The sequence below is a fragment of the Esox lucius genome, chromosome 6, assembly GCF_011004845.1.
Source record: "Esox lucius isolate fEsoLuc1 chromosome 6, fEsoLuc1.pri, whole genome shotgun sequence".
In the NCBI taxonomy this organism is placed as follows: Eukaryota; Metazoa; Chordata; class Actinopteri; order Esociformes; family Esocidae; genus Esox; species Esox lucius.
Window position 1 is genome coordinate 27,745,453 of NC_047574.1, and position 23,004 is coordinate 27,768,456.

Genomic DNA, 23,004 nt, shown 5'->3' on the forward strand with positions numbered 1-23,004 from the left:
TCTGTTGAGACATTCAGATGGTAGAGTCAGAATTTGGCAGAATGAGAACATGGATCCATCATGCCTTGTTACCACTGTGCAGGCTGGTGGTGGTGGTGTAATGGTGTGGGGGATGTTTTCTTGGCACACTTTAGGCCCCTTAGTGCCAATTGGGCATCGTTTAAATGCCACAGCCTACCTGAGCATTGTTTCTGACCATGTCCATCCCATTATGACCACCATGTACCCATCCTCTGATAGCTACTTCCAGCAGGATAATGCACCATGGCACAAAGCTCAAATCATTTCAAATTAGTTTCTTGAACATGACAATGAGATCAACCCAATAGAGCACCAGATCAACCCAATAGAGCATCTTTGGGATGTGGTGGAACGGGAGCTTCGTGCCCTGGATGTACATCCCACGAATCTCCATTAACTGCAAGATGCTATCCTATCAATATGGGCCAACATTTCTAAAGAATGCTTTCAGCACCTTGTTTAATCAATATCACGTAGAATTAAGGCAGTTCTGAAGGCGAAAGGGGGTCAAACACAGTATTAGTATGGTGTTCCTAATAATCGTTTAGGTGAGTATATATATATATATATATATATATATAAAATTATAATGTTGTTTTAATCAGTGGGCTGTCCTTAATAAAAAAAATAATGCAAATTTGGAGTGGTGTTTCACTCACAAAAAAAGGAAAAGAAAACTTGAGCTTCTTTATTAAATTCTGCCTAAGCACATCCATTTATTGTCCTAACAGCAAGAAAAATGGCTGCTTGCCAAAGACATCCCAAAGTCCCAATTTGCTGAAAGAGCATACTCCCCAAGTTCACTGAAACACATTCTCAAACAAGGAAGTAGGGATTAAAACCATGAGATTTCACTCTGTAGCTGTGTCACAGCAATGATGTGACAAACCAATCATCATTATCATATTGGATGTCAGGGGACATTTTTGGCCTTTACGTTGATAAGGACCTTCTCTCTAAAGCTGATTGATGAGTCTGCCCGGCAAATCCCATGAGAAGTGCTACCCTTCGTAAATACAACTCATTGATTTTCATTTTGATTTTCAAATCCCCCTTGGTAGGTTTACTTTGTGTTAGATCCCTACAGGCTCAGCTTCTCGCAAGTGCTATCTGGGGGCTTAATGCTACTGTACTTGTAACTTGTCGGATAAAGGACAGTCTGTGAAATATTACAGTAAATACAGAATGAGGTCTATGGATCGGAGTACAAGCCGAGATCACTACTGCCTGCCGCTACACCAGGGAAATAGCAGATAAAAAATAAATTGTGAGAAGCTAGTGTACCCATTTATCTTGTTTCCATATTTAAGTAATTTAGTTGACACTCATATCAAAAGTGACTCACGTACTTGATATTTATTGGTCGGGGGCAGTTACAGGAGGAGGAAACACGGAGCCAGTTGAATGCATCGGATGATAAGGAAGTTAGGATGACACGAGGGCCAGATCGGAAATGTAACTAGGATACCAGGATTACCAGCCCCTACCATTATGATCAGTGCCATGAGTTCTTTAGTGACCGCTACCAACCAGGACCTGTTTAACATTACATCTGAAAGACTGCACCAATCACAGGGCAATATCCCCTTTACTGACGAGGGCTACTGAGATTTAATCTTTAAACGAGAGTGAAGAGTTCCCCTGCTGGTCCCCAATCCTGGAACAACCAAGAGCGAACCTGCTTAGCAGAGGCAAGTCAGCAGTGGGATGCAGGTTGCTGTTCTGCTGGTGTGTTGTGACAGATAAAAAGGAGGAGTTTGTGTGAGGCTCCTGTTCATACCAGCTCTCTGCATCTTGTTCAACTGGATGGCGGGCTCATTTAGAATCTCCTTGAACGAGCGCAGCCCTCTGCGATACCACTTCTCTGCTGTTTTGGGTCCAACCCCGAACACACTGGTAAATAGCTGGCAAGGAAGCAGAAATGCACTGAAGAGAACACGTTGTCAACTGGGACTTCTGAGAGAAAAAGTGACGGTTATGAGTCCTTTTTAAAGTCTTGCTAGGACCTGTAACATTGTGCATATAAAGAACATTTGTAAAAAATCTAGAGGATATTTCCAAAGTTAAATGGATTTAAAAAGATTTTGTTCTAATCAGCTCACCTTTAGCGCTTGATATCGCTCATCGCACTGTATCTCTTCAACTTTGAAGCAACGGCCAAATTGTAGGATTTCCTGTGAAGAATCAAGTTAACTACATTACCATGTTGATTTTTTTTGCCAAAAGGCAGTTGGATGCTTTTTTTTTTTCAAAAAACATTTCCATAGCTCTTCATATTAGAATAGATTATACATATTCCAAGTACTCCTTTGATACCCATTTCCAAAACTGTTCTAGAAATAATAGCTTTGGTATGGTAAAACCTTTTATTAATTCCTATTTTATAGCTGTAATGAAGAAGAAAGGGTGTTATTTTCTACGGCTCTGACTGTTTGTGTTGAATAGTCTATGTCCGCAGGCCTAATAGTGTTGTTCTCATGAGGGAGCACAACTCATTTGCTGGTCACATTTTAAGTGTCCCCATAAGACATTTATCATAAATGTAAAAGCAGTAGGCGTCAAGGCCCTTTGTAAGGTGTAGGATAAAACTATTATGCTGTTTGGAGTTATCTATTAGAACCATAATCGGCAACCCCAGAGGACACAAAATGTGGAGAAGTTTTTTGATTTTCATTGGTAATTTGCTGTCATCTGTTTTCAGCTGGTTGTGTAGAGAAGAGAAAAATAACTCAAAACTGCATTTTTGTTTGTGCTTGAGCATAGGATGCAGAAACAATCTACAACAGTGAAGGCCTAAAGCATGATAGAAAACAATGAAGGCCGTCACAATGTACACTCAAGCCAAGGTCAACTCTCTTCATGCTTACGGGTTAAACCTTTAACATACTTTCTTGTTGGCAGACACACGCACATGCAAATTGTTAATTTCTGACTCATTGCTCACTACTAACTTTCATGTCACTGTGTTTTTAGCTTTTTCCACTCTGATGTTCAACGGAATTCAACTGAGGGACTCCAGTGTGTTTTGCATTGAGACATTGCCTACATTTCCAACATGCATGGAATTATCTTTAAACTTCGCTTTGCATTCAAATCAAACATTTCTCACATTCTACTTACAACGACATTCAGAAGAATGTGCTGTGGGGAAGGTGGGCAGGGGTCGACAATATACGCACATATCGGTGTATTTGTGTTACCCTGGTTGCGGGGACCAAATTCCACACAGAGTAAAACCTGAGAATTTGGTCTCCAGAAGATTTTATTTTATCCAATCTTCACAAGGAAAAATGTCATTTCCAAAATATGGGTTAGATTTAGACCAAAATAATTACAATTAGGTCTACAATTGTGTTGTGATTGTACACAGGCTGCCTAATTCTGACACTATATAGTTGTTTTGATCAGCAATTTGGCCAATAACAAACAAAAGATCAAAACTGGGTTAAAATGCAACCAGAGAAGCTGCATATTAGAAATGTTTTTAGAAATAGTTAAGCTAATGTGCCAGGAAGCTTCACATGACATTGGATTTTCTGAAATTAGTTTCTTTTTGCCTTTCCAAATAGACAACCAGCAGAGAGTCAACTCTCCATGCAACAGGTTTGACGCCTCTCCCCCTGACCCCAGACTAGGGCCATCCCGCACTTCCCATATTTCATTTGAACCCCTCCACACGCGTGTGTGTGTGTCTGTCTGCGTTCGGTGCCATGTATGCATGTCTGGCAGAGCAGATGTTACCTCAATGACAGCCTCTGTGTGTTCCCCTAGGCAGGGTAGACCCTGGGTGGCCCCCAGGGAGCGTACAGCTGACGGAAGACTTTTCAGGACTGAGGCTGCTCGTCGAAACGCCAGACACCGCCCTTCGTTTTCATTGAACTCAGAACTCTCTGCCAACACCTCCAACGCGTCCTAAAGAAAAAGAGACAGGAACGAATGGGGACATGGTGAGAGAGAGGGCGGGGGTGGATGATGAAATGAGAGGGAAGGAAGAAGAGGTAAAAATCAAGTTATAAATATAGATGGAAACTTTGCCTATCAGGAGGAGTGACGAGACAAACACCCATAGAGACGGGGTGCAGGGAACGAGAGAGAGAAATGTCAGGTGTTCACTCTCACATCAGACACATTGACCCGTGGTGACAGCCAGACAGGGATCGTAGGATGAAGTCCCCCCCTCCCACCCCGTCCATCTCCCTCCCGGCCGCGGTGGGCCCCGGCGTTTCTGGATGACCGCACAGCGACATTTGGGTCGGTGTGCGCCGGAGAGGAACCTGTCATTTTCCACTTGTTCACAGCAGGCTCCCCAGGGGCCTGCGGTGTTGCGGTGGACTTTCCTCTGTGGAACGACGCGTTGGTTCGACAAAAGGAAAGAACAACTGTCAGGAGTTTTCTCCTTTGTTATTTTCAATAGTAGGATATTGCCAGAGGGGGAGATAGTGAGGGCTTTATACATGAAGACACCATTTTCTAGCTAGACACGCTTCTTTACTACTACCACCTATAGCTGGGCTCGGCGGTAATACAGTGGTAATTGTGGTGATGGACAAGGGCATATTGTGCAGATTAGTAGAAAGTCAACGTTAAGAAATATGAAGCTAGACAGTGTAGATAGACCACCAAAAGCACAATAAACTTAGTTAATTGATTATTTATAATACAGACTAATAAAAACACAAGGTGGCTACATTTTGCTAGAGGCTAATGACAGCCTAGCTGTAGAGACTTTACCAAAACCGGTCCACTTCCAACAATCTGACCTTTAAAACAGTGTTTCTCTTCAGTGGATCATGACGTGGCAGAGCTGGCTGGTTTCTTCTGGTCTGGTTGTGTGGGGAGCTAGATGAGTGCAGTCACCCTCAGAAAGGCTGGGCCATGGGTGATTTGTCCAGACATGTTGCCTCGGGTCAGCAGGCACAGCCTGGCAGGAGACTCCACTGACCCGTTCACAACGCAACGAGAGCGTGACCCCAAGCACGCTTACAACAAGCATGGGCACACAGAGAGTTTACAAGCATACATGCACACTCACTCAACATACGTGCAAACACACACACTGGGCTCCCCTCACAGCATGTGATAATGAGAGTAGTTAGGCCTTAATAGAGAGAACTGAAAGGGTAGGCTACTGCTGTGCTGGGCTGCTCAGTATGCATTACGGGTCTACCTGGAGGAGGTAGCTAATTATACCAAAAGTTTTATTTACCTAAACAGGCTTGTTGCAAGATTTGCATAAAATCGAAATGTTTTATATCATAACTGAATGAAAATGTCAATCACCTTCCAAGGTAGCATAGGACACTTTCACCAGAGATACTCTCAGTGGTTAATGATGTCTAAACACAAATGTCACTCAAATAAAAAATAAAAATTACACTTGAGTGGTGACGTTGGAGGTCAAAGGACGTTTCCTGTTGTTGACAAGTAGCAGAGAGATTTAGTAATGGAGGCTAACGGTTTGTGACACAGATGGATTTCTTCATGAAGTAATCATACTCCCCCAAAATGATTCATTATCAGCCTGCCTGCCCGCCAGCATGTTTCCTCAACAATAGCTCTTTCTGATCAGCTGTGTGCACTGCAGCAGCTGGACGTACAAGAATTTGTAAAAACCCATGTTAGCAAATTTAGCAACAGCTTATAACATATAACAATGTTATGCAATGCACAGGAACGTATGTAACATCATGTGTGCTGCACGGGTTCTCTCCCTCATTTTGTTTAATATTAAGTTGGACGGGCTTGCTCAGTTACATTGTTATCATGCTACTTTCCATTACTGTAAAACTTAAGATATTGGGCCCTTTAGTACACTAAAAACTAGATATGGAACAGCCACAGTCACTTATTTTTTATGAAAAATATATTTATAATTAAAATATTATGGCCGCTTTGAGCCAATGGGCTTGAACAAAAGGTTTTTCCCATTCAACAGCCTCAACTCTAGGCCAGCATTTTTTTGAGTTTACCCACTTCAGAGTTTAGCTAGACTTATACACTTGAACATGAATGCAGTATTTCTCCACTCTGTCAAACTGTTTAAGAGATTTCTGGGGACCCCAAGGCGTGCACGTTTTTGCGCTAGCACTCACACACTTAAAGACTTGATAGGTTGATGACGTCAATCGGGTGTATAAGGGATAGGGCAGCTTTTGAATCCGGAGTGGGAGGGCTAGGGCAAAAACCAAAATGTGCACCCCTTGGGGTCCCCAGGGGCAGGATTTGGAAATCATGGTTTAAGAGATAAACAACATGGCTATTATAGAGCTACAGTGTGTTATATCAAAATGTGGTCTTACCATTGTTGTGAACATGTAATCTGGAAGATATAGCATTGTTAGAACTTCCTCCATACTGTAGATGCTTAAGACCAAGTTATGTGCAGATTGGTCATTCCACTCCAGAGGAGTAGGAATTTGGGTGTTTTTAACAACAGCAACAGAAGAAATATTTTAACTGCCGAACCCATTCAGTACCCAAAACATCATATTATTTTGCTCCGATGCTTCTAGACAAACTACTTTAAACTGAAACAGTCAAACTAATGAAATGGATGATATCCCCTTGCCCTCCCATAACTATTATTTTTAAATACAAAGTGGTTAAAAAAAGCTCTTATCTTTGTTCAGAAACAAGGGCGGAGGCAGGTTTGTGATTTTTTCATCCTTGGATTGCCACTTCAAAAACAACGTTCTGATAAGGAAGTAACTGGATTGAGGACATTACCATTGCTTCCATGATGTTCAAAATCTCGGTAAACAGCAACCAACAAAACAATAGGTCTGGCATTTGAAACGTATGCCCAATGCATTTAACGCTAGATATTTAGCATTAATATATGACAGGTTAATAATGTAAAGCCTATAGCTAGCAAGTCCAAATACTTACAGTACTCAGTCTACATCACGTGTCCGTTGCTGATTTTGACTGAAAACAAGCTGCTTAGTCACTCCGGTTACAAGCACTGTTACTAGCCGTCAGTTAGTTTCATACATAGGCAGTATATACACAACTGCAAGGCACACAACATTGCCAAAATATTTCTAACAACATTACTATGTGTTAACAAGCAGGAACGATTGAACTTCAAGTAGAGAGAGGAGGAGACACGGTGGGGCTCAGATGTGCTTAGGAGATTGTCATTACCTTGCCCTTCATGGTTTGTAGCTTTCCAATATGCATTCCCGCCAACAAAACTGATAATTCAGCCTATTAGCCAGAGCTTTCATATTCAGATACTGAATTATGTGTTTTGTTTGTACACTGTCTATTCCTGGCATTACCGTCTGACTAAGGCGGTGGCCAATTTTTTTAAATTCCACACACAGGACTAGGACAAGCCATTGCAGTTCTAAAAAGAAAACATACAATACATCACTGGGGGTCTCATTTTGATTTGTAAAATGCCAGGATGTGCAAAATGTTGGCACACTATGTTCCTGAATTGAAAACTTCACGCATTACCCAAGGTGTTGCTTGAAGAATTCACTCCACACCATACAAAAGTAGTTTTTTCTCTAGCTGGTAGCCTGGTGGACAGATACAGCCTGCTTCAATTTAACTCTCTCCCTTAAAAAAGTTAGTTTCAATGAACAAACATTGGAAATCCTCTAATTTCCTATATGACTAATCTCTAGTAACCGCTTCATAGTTTTTACAGGCTTCTCATTGGCTATTGGCTAACCAACAGGTCACATGCATAGTTCACATGACTTACAAAAAATACAAAGACTTCAACCAATTATGACCCTCAATCTATTGACTTATTTCTTCAAGTGTAGACATGGAAGTAGAAGAACCAAATGAAGTCTTCTATGAAATGCTTCTAACAGGTGATCATAGACTACATAAGTTTCTCTCACCTTGTCTGTGCAGTATACTTATTCTTTCACCTCAGCTTCACTTACAGCTCAACGTGACAGATGGCTCAGCACAGAGTCTCTATACCATCAGAGTCATGCATGCTCCTAAAGCGTCTGACCTACTCCTGAACCTACCTGACTAGATTGGGACCATCAACACTCCCAGGCCCTCTCATCTCCTCTGGAGGCCAGCCTGTCAGCTGTCAGGTCTCCTACTTCCAGCATGCTGGGAGGACAGGCACATTTGCATTTATCAAATTAATGGAAAGTAAGGCTGGTTATTCCCCACAGAGTGGATGTATCATCCCAGTTTGCCACCCAGCACTCGCTCCATTGTACCCGGAAGGCCTGGAGTCTGTGGCAGGTTATCAGTGAGGAAAACATTGAGGACAACTTGTGTTCAGTCATCTTTCATCTACACTCGGCCCCTTTTCAGAGAATTGTTTAGAACTCAGTGTGTGGTTCACGTACTTTCTTTAAGCAGTGTGAATGGAACAAAATTCTTCCCAGACCCCTCAAAGCGACCATGTCAGCATTTTAATACTTTTTATTGCCAACATGTGGGAATCAAACTCACAAAACCAGGTGTTGTAAGTGCCATGATTTACCAACTGAGATACATGGGGCCCCACTTGGAGCTTCTGGTTTGTTTGTCTTTCTGCATCACAGACAAGACATGGAAAACATGTCACTGTGCCTTTGGGATATTGCTAAATGCCTAAAATGTAAACAACTATGTTAGCATACATCTATAAGTCAGATACACCATATAGCCAGGAATTGACTGCCAGCTGCTATCGCTGTGTAAGTTGAGGATCAATTTGGTGCAGTTGAAGATCAGTCAAGCACATAGAACGCCTTCATGCTGCTATCGACATGCTGAACAAGCACCAGGGACAAGAAACAAATCCAAGCTCTTTAGCCCTTTCTCCCTCGTTTTCTTTTCCCTCCTGTTCTCGCCCTTTCTTTCTCTCTCATTAGTCATCATCCTGTTTTTCTGATGCCAACACCTCTTGGTACCTAGTGCTTCCTTGTCCGACACCCTGTGGCTCCTCACACCCCCGCAGCTGCATGGGCTGGTTCCTCCCTCCCTTCCTCTCCACCTGACTGATCCCGTCTGACACATACACTGCACAGTACACAGCCCCGATAACAGGCACACACTACAGTTTCACTTTATTTTACCAAAACCAACAACACTGGGGTACCTTACAAAGTGCTACAGTAAATACTGTAGTGCACTATGATAAATATTATACCCACGGAGAAGTACAGTCAGTTCTATAGAATGCCGCAGTGAATTCAGTAAAGCTATAATACTCAACAGAAAAGCACGCCATTGTATTACAGGGAATACTGAGGTCTACAGGGCCCCTGGATATACAGGGAGCAGGGTTAAAATTATTTAGCTTCTTACTGCCATACCAGGGTTAGAATCCTGAGCACACGGATCGTGGAGGGCTGAGCAGTTGGCCAGCATTTTTGATTGGTATGCAGTCCAAAATGGCTTGCATGATCACGTGTTGGCTTGGGCGCTAGTGAGGTCCATTGAGGTAAAGGCCATATAATGCCTTCCTTCCTGTATGCAAGGTTACTGGTTCACACTTCCCAGAGTGGCGTGAAAAGAACCAGGAAGACAAGCTGCAGTATTTTGTACATAGTACACTCCAATATTAGTTCTCATGGTTTTACAGAAATGAAACAGAATACATTCACACGTGTTTCACCTAATGGAAAACTATAGTTAATTCCAGCTCTAACCACAACTTCTAGTTTTAAAGCCTATGGCTCAAGGCATGGGTAACAGAATTTAAAAAGTTCACCATTTACAAAGTGACTAGGGCTTTGCTTAATTACCTATATCACACCTTCAGAGCCACAGGTTGAACTTACATTTATTAGCACCAATAACATTGCGGAGTGTTATTACATTCATGGGGAACAATTACGATCGGGAGCGAAGACTGGTAATTAACAGAGTGGAAAGGGGAAGGAGAACACGAAAACTCCCTGTGTGTGTGTGTGTGTGTGTGTATACACGCACGACATGAATAGGTGTGCATTCTCACATGTGAGTGTGCATGCTCTGTCAGACAGTCTGGAAAAAAAGTGAAAGTCATTATGAAACAGATGTCTCCGTGGGCTCCCAATAAGCTTTGCTTAATAAGGCTTGGAGGAAATCATCAGCGAGCCACCAACCTCCCACACGTACACACAGCCCACGGTAAGTTTGGAACCGCATCAGAGGTCCTCCATTCCTCCATACCAGTGTCCAACTATTCTTATGAGGGGCTTTTGATTACCTTGGCAAAACAGCCCTCTCACTGTACACAAAGACGTTACTGCGCACTGGCAGCAAGACTTATTTGAAAGCGTATTGTATTGATAATGTGCCGCTAAAGCTTACTTCACACAATGCAATGGAGGTCTGCAGTACTACCTTCCCTCAAAGCCAGCGTGAACACATGCCCTCCTTTCCGCTGGCATTGGTAGCAAGCTGCCCAGTGGCCAGATGGCATGGAGACAGATCCATCATTGTTGGTGAGAAGCATTGCATCGAGTGCCCAATTCAGTGTGGCATGCCCATCCTCATGGTCGGCCCATGCCAGCCTGTGTCAGTCCTCAGGGGCAACTCAGCTGCTCTGCCTTCCTCGTAGCCCACATGCAGATGCTTCTCATTCATAGGTTCACATATTAGGTGCAGAGGGGTGGGGCAAGGTCAGTGCAACAGTGTGTGAATCAAGGAAGCAATTAGTGCCTAGCCAGTTGGGGTGCTTTGTGGCAATAAGGGTTAAATAGCCAGAAAGACATGTAAAGAGAGTGGGTTCTTACCGTGAACATCTTGTTATGATTTTCTGTGGTTGTCCGCCTCTGGCACGCATATTGAGAAACGTTGTCCACAGCCGCAGGTGTGGAACAGACTGTCTCTGCCAGTGTCTCCTGTAGAACGCAAAAAGTACAGTGACTTCCGAAAGTGAACCCTTCAATTTCTGCACACTTTGTTGTTTCATGAACTAAATGTATAATCGACCAAATCGACATACAATACCCTATAACGACAAAGTGAAAACACGCTTTAAGAAATGTTTGCCAATTTATGGACATCATTAAAAATGGCACCTGTTACACAATCACTGTAAAATGGAAAAAGCTTAGAACCACCAAGACTTATCCTAGAACTGTCCAAAGGGTCAAACTAAATAAATGGCCAAGGAGATGACCAAGAGCCATTCTATAACTGAAAGTCAGAGTTTCTCTGCAGAGATGGGAGAAACTGTCAGAAAGACAACCATTTCTGCAGCACTCCATCAATCAGGCCTTAATAGTTGTGGCTAGACAGTGCCACTCCTGAAAAGGCATAAAAGACATATGACATCCCGCCTGAAGGAAAAATATTCTCTGTTCTGATGAAACCAAAATCTCACTATTAGGCTTGAATACCAAACATTACACATGGAAAAACAAGATACCGCTCATCACCTGGTTAATAACATCCCTACAGTGAAGCATGGTGGTGGGAGCATCAGGCTATGGGATGCTTCTCTGTGACAAGGACTGTGAGACTGGTTAGGATTGAGGGAAGAATGAACAGATCTAAATTTAGAGGACCTTGAAGAAATCCTGATCCAGAGACAAAGGCCCTCAGACTGGGATGAATATTCATCTTTCTCCACGGCAATGACCCAAAGCACAGAGCCAACACAAAACACAGGAGTGGCTTTGGGATGTGTCTGTGAATGTTCTCAAGTGACACAGCCAAAGCCTGGACTTCAACCCCATTGAACATCTGTGAGGAGACCTGAAGTTTGCACCAGTACCCCCCATTCAATCTGACAGAGCTTGAGAATATCTGCAGGAAGAAATAATGGGAAAAACTGCCCGATTCCAGTTGTGCAGGTGTTGTTTGACAAATCACTCAAAGCTGTGATTGCTGTCAAACACTCTTATACAAAGTAATGAATAGAGAGTCTGAACACTAATGTACATGAGATATTTCAGTAATATATTGTGATATTTCTAAAAATGTGTTTCCACTTACTCTTTCAGGGATATTGAGAGTACATTGATGGCAAACTATGTAATCAAAAATGATGTCTATAGCACAACAAAATGTGGAGAAAGTGAAGGGGTCTGAATATTTTCAGAAGACAGTTTACAGTATATTTGGATTCTGAGGAAAAACATTTGCAAATAAATTGTCAGCAGTCTCCTTCGGTGGGAGTTTATACAAAATGTGACAAAAGGGGTTTATGTAGAACAGTTACTGGTTCGGAAAGTTAAGTAGACAGAGGTTAAGAATACCCCAGTCCCCACGTCACCAGGCAACCGTCTAATGATACTAGGCACACAGACCCATATGGCATCTGAATCCAGCTAACCTGTAACGCATCAAGAATTCTGCTAACCAAATGTGCCTTTTGTAAATTGCATTTTCATTCCAGCAGAACAAAATTACTAATTTGTAATGTATCAAAAAGATTGCAGATGAAATATTCATGTTCTTGCAGACAACAACCGCAGTGGAACATTGTATCTTTGAATTTTACCTGAGGAATTTACAAGTATTTCGACCGGACTGTGACACGAGATTTGTAGGGATGACTTCACTGCGCTGTGTTGACCGAAAACATTTAAAAAGAAAAACGGAACGTGGGTGTTATGCGGAAGATAATAAAAAAAAAGGGCTTGGCCTCTCTCCGGTTTTCCAGAATTGGAGAGCGGACTCAATTAGCAAGGGATTCAAAAAAAAAATCTCTTATTTCTCTCGCCCGAGGCCTCTCCTGTTCCCAAAAAGTATTGAATAGCTGTGAATAAATTTCATGGCAGCACCAATCACATGTGAAACTTGCTTTCGTCTTTCTTACACAAATCCAAATACAACTTGCTTTTTATCTTTCGCTTCAGTGATAGTTTTAATGCATATGGAATTGAGCCTAAAATGAGACGCAGAAACAGTATACAGGAGTAGTTAAGGTATAAGCATGACTTGGCTGAATTTAATCAGACCTACTGTATTCAACACAGTTTGATGGTGCACGCTCACGTCTGGCTAACAGCCTGCCTACCCGCCCGTGGTTCGTGTATGTGACCGGACCCGGGCACAATTGTGTGTGCGTGTCTTCGGAGACCGACAGAGGCGGCCTGTTCAGGTTAATGGTATTCACCCAGACAGAGAGGTGTGCTCAAGCAGATTAATGAAATCCTTGCAGGCCACCGAACAGGGGAAGGTGTCACAGAGGCCGGCACTTACGTGGGGGGGAACTAGCTCCTCTAGCAGAAGATTGATGGCAGTCACTGCAGTAAAAGCACGTCTCAGTATTCCCAGGCCTGACGTGTCTCTCTCCAGCCTTGCATTCCCTTAGTCACTCATTCCCTTGTCCTCATTCTCCTTGTTCTCACTGGCAGCCCACATATTATTCCGCAGCCCACTCCACTTAAACAAATCTGCCACTGTAGCTCATTGCATGCGTTCCACTAAGTACGTAATGGAAATAGTACATTTCAATAGGTTTTTAATACTTAAACATCCACTCCGTAGCGGCGGGCACGGTATAATATTTATGGCGGTAAAATGCATTGCTTTCAGGGTCTAGGATGAGCCTGAGGCGAACGTTTTAGCAAAGCCAGACCAAACAGTATTGTCTTTACAAGGGACTCTTAAATTGATTCATAAGTAATAAAAAAAACTATGTTTCGGAAGTGAGTCACACGTAAGCGCCGTAGTGGGCCGCCTTGATTGATTTAGAAAAGCGATGCATCATGGGACAAGCAGTAAAAAAAGGCAGTGGTTATCTTTTTTTATTTTTTATTTTTTTATTTATTTATTCATTCAGAAGTGGTTATCGTAGGAGACAGGTCGATACATGTCAATGTTGCATCATCAGCTTGTGTGAAGATCACATTTTTAGCAAGTCATTTTTAATTACAGAAATGGAAGGAATGGTAACTAGACGTTTTTATACGGTACCACGAGCATACTTGTTGACAAAACTCAGCAGAACATCGTGAGGAAGGCAGTTTGAGCTTCTCACCAAGCTGAGGTTGGTGAGAAATGTACCTGTGATCAAATCATATTTCAAATAGTTTTAGCTTTTGATTAGAGGCACCTCCAGAACTGACCTCGTTTTGGTTATTAATTGATTATCTGACTGCAACCTAAGTGTTTTCGCAATCTCAATATTGTTGTGCTTCATTTTGAGTTCTAGAAAATGTTGTATTTGTCTATACTAGTGGAATGGACCACTCTTACCTTTTCAAAAATATCCAAACCAGGTAGAAAAAAAAGGTAATTTTGTTAAAAATTTGCAATATTGCAGAAAAAAGAGGATAACCTAGAGCAAAAGAAATGTCTCTATTGGTTAATGTGTTCTCCATAAATAAAATTAGCATACATATTGAAATTTTGATTGGTTCTGACATTTTGCAAAGCATCACTTATTTGCAGTTACCACCTTTAGCTTTTTGTCCACACTGGATTTCTCCAGGCATGTTTAGAGAAACCTGGTTTTCATTTAGAGCATAAAATGGTTAAATTATATCAGGCTCATGATTTCACTGTGAACCCAGGTATGGTATGAAGGAAAAGGCTTCTGTCTTTTTATCCCTGAATGAGAATAGAGAGACATACTCACTGTCCATCTAAATGTGAAAGCATATTTTTGTATTCTAGGCCCATATGTTTTGTAGCCCTCCACATTGCCATTCAGAAGAAACAAATCTGCCTGTGTGATGGTTAGAGGCGAGTTGCGAGGCCTGACGTTGGGCTGATGGGTCTATTTGGCACGCAAGAGCAACACAGCCGATGTATCTCCTGCTGTCAAGCAGAGTGAAATGTGGTAATGTGAGTGGAGGCTGGAGAACGTTCAATTATTGTCTCTACACTCCTCTCTGGTGGGTAGATATCAAACATAAACATGCACACACACACACACACACACACACACGAATGCTCAAACACATACATACATGCACACACACACACACACACACACACAGTAAAGCTTCTCTTTAACATCTGTTAGTGTTAATATTTTGTTGCTGAAACTGTTCAAAGGAGAGGGCAACATTTTCTGGGAGAAAACAGAATAAACCATAAAATACAACCGCATCTACCGGCTAGCAGAGTTTACTGACATAACCCCAGTTCAATGAACCAAGCATATTTATAAAAATGTCTCTCCCACTACCACCTTTAAATCAGGCAATCCCACTTGGGGGCGGGATATCCTGTTAGCATTAAATTCTGATTAACTGTTGAACTTTAGATAAGGATGGAATCTTTTATCCCTCCATTATTGAGCATTTGACATTCATACTGAAGTAAAGCTGTGTGGCAACTAGTATTACTGCAGATTTCGTGTTGAGAAAATAGACTCAATTTGTTCAAGGTGGCATTTTACTGTCTCTTCTTGGCATATTCAGTATATGATTCTAGTGCCTATTGTTCATGGACTTAGTCACACCATCTCCTAATGTTATGGATCATTTACTTCTTTAACGACTCCTTTACCTTCCTTCTCTTTAACTTTCTAGGCCATTCACCTCTTATGCAGTCACCCATACGTGAACATTTTTATTCTTTTGCATATTTTAAATCAGCATAATTGATTAGTTTTCCTTATTATGTTCCGTATAAAAAATAAACGTATATTTATTGCAATCACGTTGCCAAATAATTTTTGCAGTTCCTCCATGGTCAGTATTTGATACACACACCAATAAAGTTATTTGGGGTATTGATGCTGGGTGCTGAGTTAAACCACATTGAATTAAAAAATTAACTAATTACCAAATTATATATATATTTTTTACTGATAATATATTCAAACTATTTGTGCATGTTTGTTTTTGTGCATGTAGTAGCTTGTCCCAATCAATGTGAGCCTTGTGACTAGTCTAAGTGGAACAGAAGGTCCATGGCTCTAGTCAGTTTTGACATCTCCTAAACGTAGAGCTTACACACTGCCTGCGGTGCATTGGCTCTACCTCCTCAACCGAAAACATTCCTGTTCACTGCCAGACGGCTCTGGGCACAGGAGACTGTTGGTACGGGTTCTTGTAAAACTTGGTGACCTCATCTCCTTGTGGTAGCGGGCCAGAAGTTGCTGTAGTAGTTAACTGTCGGTACTGGTTCACCCAGTGCTTCTCACAACACATTATCTCAGTGGAAGACTGGGCAGCTTAGTCTGAGAACCAGTCTTTTAAACTCACTTTCCAGTCCCTGTACTGAACATGACATGGAATTCAGGGACTGGAATGTTAGTCAGAGTGACTGGTACCCAGAGTTTTGGCCGCTGTCTGCGCTGGCACATCAAGCCAGGTAAAAAGTATTGAGCCGAATAACATTTACATTTTTGTAATTTAGCGGATGCACTTATCCAGATCGGCTTGCAGGAGTGAGTGCATGCATCTTTTTTTGTACTGTTCCCCATTGGGAACCAATAACCCTCATGTTGGAAGTGCCATGCTCTACCAGCTGAGCTACACAGGACATGAATAGGTTTTAACAGTGATATTGTTCCATAGGGCAGGTAGCGAGAACATTTTCGTGTAACTAGCAAACAGAGCGGAATGTCTGTTTCCCTTCCCTTCAGCTGAGTGGGCATAGTGGGTTGAGGTGGAACCCCCCCCCCCCCCCACAGTAAAACCACACTGGGTATTTAACAGTATGTTCAGTTAGCATTTAGAGTGTGATTCATGTATGAATGCCAGACTCAATTAATGTAACCCTTCTAAAACTGAAACCAAAAATATCTGAATGTTAAGCAGTGAAAACAGAATACATCTAAATCAGATTTTAGGAACAGGTTACAATACCAAAAGTAAATTATGATGTATTTGAACGAAATACACACACCCAACCCTAACACTGAACAAAGTCCCTTACCTGAATATGATGCCTGGACTCCACAGTGACAGGTCTGCCCTCCCTCATGCTTTCTGTGAACCAGGAGATGTCAAGCACCTGCACTTTGGAGATGTCCCTCAGACCCTGCTCCCGCAGCCATGACCACAATCCCCCGGCCTGATTGTCCTCCGCCACCACATGAGTGACCTCATCACTGCACACGTACCCGGAAGAGGGAGATCGCAGGCCGGTCAAATTACAGGGACAGTTAGAATGAGTAATGATGTGTACAAACGCACAAATAATGGATCTCTGTCATAACTGTGTCTTAACGGTGTCATAAAAGTCCATAACCACCCATGATGCCCTATTATCATGTCCCTCTAAAACTACATTATTTTATACAAAGCAACTTGACCTTTTATTGTTTTAATAGCGCATGCACTTGAAATTGTGAATGCTGGAGTTACAAGCACACTGTTCAAGTGAAGAGGGTAGCGACAACCCGCCAGCTGACAAATATGCTATTCATTTAGTGAGAAGGTCCAAAAAAGCATCTTAAATGTTCTAGAGCACTGATTCTCATGGATATATATTCAGTGAAATATTTTCTGGGGTGGTATAGCACAACATTCTGGGCTCTGTACATAGGCATCTTCTGAGGGCCCATCACATCTTTATTCAAGATTCCAAAAAAATTCCGACTGCACCTCTAAACGTCAGGGCCCTATATACTTAGTACCCCCTTTTCCCCCGGTCCGAGGCCACTGGTGGTACGCAGTATAAAAACTGTGAGAACCACTGTTCTAGAGCTACCTATATGATATTGATGGTCCCTTCAGTGGTTCTTTTTTCTTTAGAGTAATTTGTTTCGAGTACGATATAACTTCTTGCCGTCTTCGTCTCTATTGTTTTAGATCCAGAAAGGTGTCAGATCCACTGCAGCTGTCTTTGTCAGGGACTAGTATAGCGTGATGTTTGTGGACCAGCGTAGACTCACAACACACGCCACTGCCTTCTCAGCAGTCCCTGGTGCATCATTCAGACATTTAGGACGAATAATACTCTCCTAAAAGTTGATATATGCACTCGCATGTACCATACAGCTCCACTGAGATGCATTCATATGCATTCACTGAGAGAATATCATACAGCTCCACCGAGGATCCTCATAACAGACGGGTCTGCTTTTCTGTCATCCAGAAAGAAACCCTCTGTTCCATCACGTTGTGTAACTCCTATGCCAATGAGCCAGTCAGAGCACCCGCGTGTGCAGAATTACCCTACCCAGGGCTCCTCCTCCTCCTGTCTGCTTGCAGAGTTAAAACAGCAGAACGGCTCCTTACGGGCCTCCCAGGACGTGGCAACAGCCTAACGGTGTCACACCGGGGCCTAATTGGCCGCATCAGTGGCAGAAATAATCCTCTATCTGAATGTTTCCTGCGATGGTGGGCCTGTCGCTGGGACCAAGTTCAGAGAGGTTCTATAACAATAAGAAATATGGAATAAAGCTCATCAAAGATCACCGAAAGAGTGGGCACCAACAGTGATCAAAGATTTTATTTGCGCACAGAATCTTGTTATTTGCAGACAAAGAAGTTGTAAAAACCTATCCTCTTAGAAAAGGGACAAGGAATGTGTCCATCAAGCTAATCAAATGATGTTGATATTATCAAGATAGTTTATAGTCCACACTCACTCATATCCTATCACCCCTCTGGTTAATTTGATGGAGAATCTAGTTGTGGCCAGGATAGAGAAAGGATCAATAAAAAGGAAATGGTGTACTCTTACTTGTTTTCTCTCTGCTCCTTTACTTTGCAGTCTTTACATAAACAAATCCCCTATAATCTAGTCCCGATTTAGATATGTTTCTGAGACCTGACCAGTGGGGAATGGCATGGGAGATAGATATGCAAATATGCTAGCATGTCATGCAGCAGCAGATTGAAGTTCCCAGGAACAGTGGGATCCTGAGCTCCAGTGCAGTGAGCAAGGACAGGCTAAAGTCAATTGGGTTCACGAAGAGCTGTTGCCTGTGCTAACTTGAGTCTGCATTGAATCGTTCTGCAGCCTACCGCATCTTACAGCAGGGTGCTTCCAATATCAAGATTAGGTGTATGTCAATCATTTAATGGTCAGCATGCCATTCATTTCACAGCAGCTAAACTCCAAAATCACGTAATTCCTATAGTGAGCTCACAAATCCGATAAGAAATAATATCAGAGGGATCCATCACTTATCCACACCATTAAACATGTTTCAGCCACCTTACTTATGTGTGTATGTTGATGCGTATCTGCGTATGTGTACCTACTAACTTATATGTGTGTGTTGGTGTGCGTCTGTGTGCGCGTGTTTGTGCAAAGGCGTATTTTGTTTGTGTAAGTGAGGTGTTATCAAAACTGCAGCTGATATGAAATCAGCTGCTGGGTAGAATATCAGTTTGAGGCGTGTACACACGCACACACTCACACACACAAACACACACGTTCTACTTCCTGCGGTCGGTTTCAAACAATTGTATCAAGCCAAGTGTAACCGCAGAGGCGCTCAAGCTGTGTTTCTGGGAAAGCTGCCATCCTCCCCAGCCTGGCACAACAGGACACTGGCAGCGGCTCTGTTCTACAGCTTCCCAGCTCAGCTAACCCACCGGTGCCCCTGGGGCAGACATACACAGCTGGGTCTGCCTGGCAGAGATCGATCAGCTCAGTGGTGCTTGCTCCCGCTGCCGCCCAGCTATGGTACAATGAATCCTTATTATGAACCTGTGGCTGGCTCTGTTGTACAGGATTTTGCGTGCTGGCTGGTGGGTGATTCCTTCTGTGTGGGGGTTATTTGGCATCGAAAGTCTTGGGAAAGATTTTTTTTATGCAAATGACAGAATTGTATGGGATGATGTTACAATCTTTGTTCTCTTCCAAATGCACGGTGTGATCACTTAAAACCAAGAAACTTCACATGATCAGACAGAGTCAAGGCATAATGACCAGAATTCGCAAAACATCACATAAGGCTTGTTAACATTACAACGTCAAATCCTTTGTTTAATCGCTCAACAAGAAAAACTAACAGAATCCATTTGATAAGAGTGTTAAGAAGAGTGCACTGGTTTGCCTACCTGAGGACATCATCAACTCTAAAGCCTTTTGATCTGGCCAAACTGGTGAGAAAGTTTCTTCTACTTCGGCCCATCTTCTTCTCCACCAGATAAACCATCACCTCCTTGAACTTGACCTCTTCCTGACACCGAGCACTGGCCTCTACTGGTCTCGACCTCTTTTTCCCACGCAGTAACATGCCTGCATGGTTCATTTTGGTTTACAAGCTTCAGAATGTAGAGAGTGTAAACTTGGAACCTGTTTTTGCTAGTTTCACATGTATATGTCTGTGTCATAGCCAGGAACTATTGCCTCAGAGAAATTGCTTGTTTTGGTGATGCCACAGCGGTTGCCTCATATTTGTTCGGGAGGACAAACTGACAGTTGGAATGAGGTCTGTTTGGGGTTGGCAGACAGGAAGCTTCTGGCAAAGAAACAGGTGTTCATGATTTTGGTTTTATTAATCAACTGCCACAATCAAATAATAACAAGGAGTGGAGTTCAACTAAGATACCTAAATTGTAAAACAATAAAAGCAAAGACATCTTACAGTATCAACAGTTCACAGAGTGGCCCAGGAAAAAAATATTTGTAATCAGGATTCTGCACTGCATGTCACAGTAAAACCTTGCTCCAGGAGGCTTCCGGGATAATGCTCACCTCAGGAGACGTCAACATCTGTACAACCCCAACGTCCAGTCTACCTCCCCACCCCTGCATCTCATTAAGTCCAGGCCATGTTTCCACCATCTGCTCCAACACTTAATTAGCTTACAGTGTCACATGGGATTCTTGGTCAGTCATCACGTTGAGATACCTGAAAGAAAAGAGTTGCTCTCGCATAGGGTAGGTGTGCAATGGTCGAGTTGTCAATGATTAAGACGTTTTTGAAAGGCTATATATATAGGTGCTGGTCATAACATGTGTAAATTATCAAAAAGTTGATTTATTTCAGTAATTCCATTCAAAAAGTGAAACTTGTATATTATAGTCATTCATTACACACAGACTGATATATTTCAAATGTTTATTTCTTTTAATTGTGATGATGATAACTGACAACTAATGAAAATCCCAAATTCAGTATCTCAGAAAATGTGAATATTACTTACAAAAAAAGGATTTTTAGAAATGTTGGCTAACTGAAAAGTATGAACATGAAAAGTCTGAGCATGTACAGCTCTCAATACTTAGTTGGGGCTCCTTTTGCCTGAATTACTGCGGCAATGCGGCGTGGCATGGAGTCGATCAGTCTGGGACACTGCTCAGATGTTATGAGAGCCCAGGTTGCTCTGATAGTGGCCTTCAGCTCTTCTGCATTGTTGGGTCTAGCGTATCGCATCTTCCTCTTCACAATACCCCATAGATTTTCTGTAGGGTTAAGGTCAGGCAAGTTTGCTGGCCAATTAAGAACAGGGATACCATGGTCCTTAAACCAGGTACTGGTAGCTTTGGCACTGTGTGCAGGTGCCAAGTCCTGATGGAAAATGGTTATACCTATTGCTTGTACACTTTTTTTCTACCACATCTTTTCCTTCCCTTCGCCTCTCTATTAATGTGCTTGGACACAGAGCTCTGTGAACAGCCAGCCTCTTTCGCTATGACCTTTTGTGTCTTGCCCTCCTTGTGCAAGGTGTCAATGGTCATCTTTTGGACAGCTGTCAAGTCAGCAGTCTTCCCCATGATTGTGTTGCCTACAGAACTTGACTGAGAGACCATTTAAAGGCCTCTGCAGGTGTTTTGGGTTAATTAGCTGATTAGAGTGTGGCACCAGGTGTCTTCAATATTGAACATTTTCACAATATTAAAATTTTCTGAGATACTGAATTTGGGTTTTTCATTAGTTGTCAGTTATAATCATCAAAATTAAAAGAAATAAACACGTGAAATATACCAGTCTGTGTGGAATGAATGTATACATTATACAAGTTTCACTTTTTGAATGGAATTACTGAAATAAATCATATTTTTTATGATATTCTAATTTTATGACCAGCACCTGTATATAGAGGTCACTTAAGGGAAATTAGGACAGTAAATCACAAGCATAATATCTAGCAGTCTTTCAACTTCTCACCACTACCATTTCAAGGCGTAAACATTGTGTGGCCCCAGATGCACTAAGAACTCCTTTATTTGCTAAGTAAGTGTCCAAAACCTCAGAATACTGCAGAAAACACAATAACACAGTTTATAAACAGTTACATACAAATGAGTCATATAGGATTATATGCGATTTGATGAGATATGAACAGTAGAGTCAGAAATACTGGATGTTTTTCCCTTTCACACCATTCTTTGTAAACCCTAGAAATGGTTGTGTGTGAAAATCCCAGTAACTGAGCAGATTGTGAAATACTCAGACCGGCCCGTCTGGCACCAACAACCATGCCACACTCAAAATTGCTTAAATCACCTTTCTTTCCCATTCTGACATTCAGTTTGGAGTTCAGGAGATTGTCTTGACCAGGACCACACCCCTAAATGCATTGAAGCAACTGCCATGTGATTGGTTGATTAGATAATTGCATTAATGAGAAATTGAACAGGTGTTCCTAATAATCCTTTAGGTGAGTGTATATATTTACATCTGTATAATATATATTTATATATATAGTGGGGATACAAGCAAGTATTTGATACACTGCCGATTTTGCAGGTTTTCCTACTTACAAAGCATGTAGAAGTCTGTAATTTTATTATAGGTACTCTTCAACTGTGAATGCCGGAACCTAAAACAAAAATCCAGAAAATCACATTGTATGATTTTTAAGTAATTAATTAGCATTTTAATGCATGACATAAGTATTTGATACATCCGAAAAGCAGAACTTAATATTTGGTACAGAAACCTTTGTTTGCAATTACAGAGATCATACGTTTCCTGTAGTTCTTGACCAGGTTTGCACACACTGCAGCAGGGATTTTGGCCCACTCCTCCTTAGTTGCCCTGGCTGTGTGTTTCGGGTCATTGTCATGCTGGAAGACCCAGCCACGACCCATCTTCAATGCTCTTACTGAGGGAAGGAGGTTGTTGGCCAAGATCTCGTGATACATGGCCCCATCCATCCTCCCCTCAATACGGTGCAGTCGTCCTGTCCCCTTTGCAGAAAAGCATTCCCAAAGAATGATGTTTCTACCTCCATGCTTCACGGTTGGGATGGTGTTCTT

General features: G+C 42.1%; 1 protein-coding gene across 4 annotated transcripts in view; it reads right to left on the reverse strand.

The window, feature by feature from the left end:
* dntt (deoxynucleotidyltransferase, terminal) overlaps window positions 1-20,117 on the reverse strand; it is a 75,830-nt gene extending 55,713 nt beyond the window's left edge. For all 4 annotated transcript variants that reach the window (XM_010897005.4, XM_010897004.4, XM_010897008.5 and 1 more), the window contains exons 1-6: window positions 19,854-20,117; window positions 16,771-16,945; window positions 10,716-10,823; window positions 3,763-3,933; window positions 2,124-2,195; window positions 1,802-1,925 (exon numbers count right to left, since the gene is read on the reverse strand). In XM_010897005.4, the coding sequence (XP_010895307.2) occupies window positions 1,802-1,925; window positions 2,124-2,195; window positions 3,763-3,933; window positions 10,716-10,823; window positions 16,771-16,945; window positions 19,854-20,047 (844 nt within the window). In that variant the 5' untranslated portion in view covers window positions 20,048-20,117. The remainder of the gene's footprint in view (window positions 1-1,801; window positions 1,926-2,123; window positions 2,196-3,762; window positions 3,934-10,715; window positions 10,824-16,770; window positions 16,946-19,853) is intronic.
* Window positions 20,118-23,004: the final 2,887 nt, after the last annotated feature.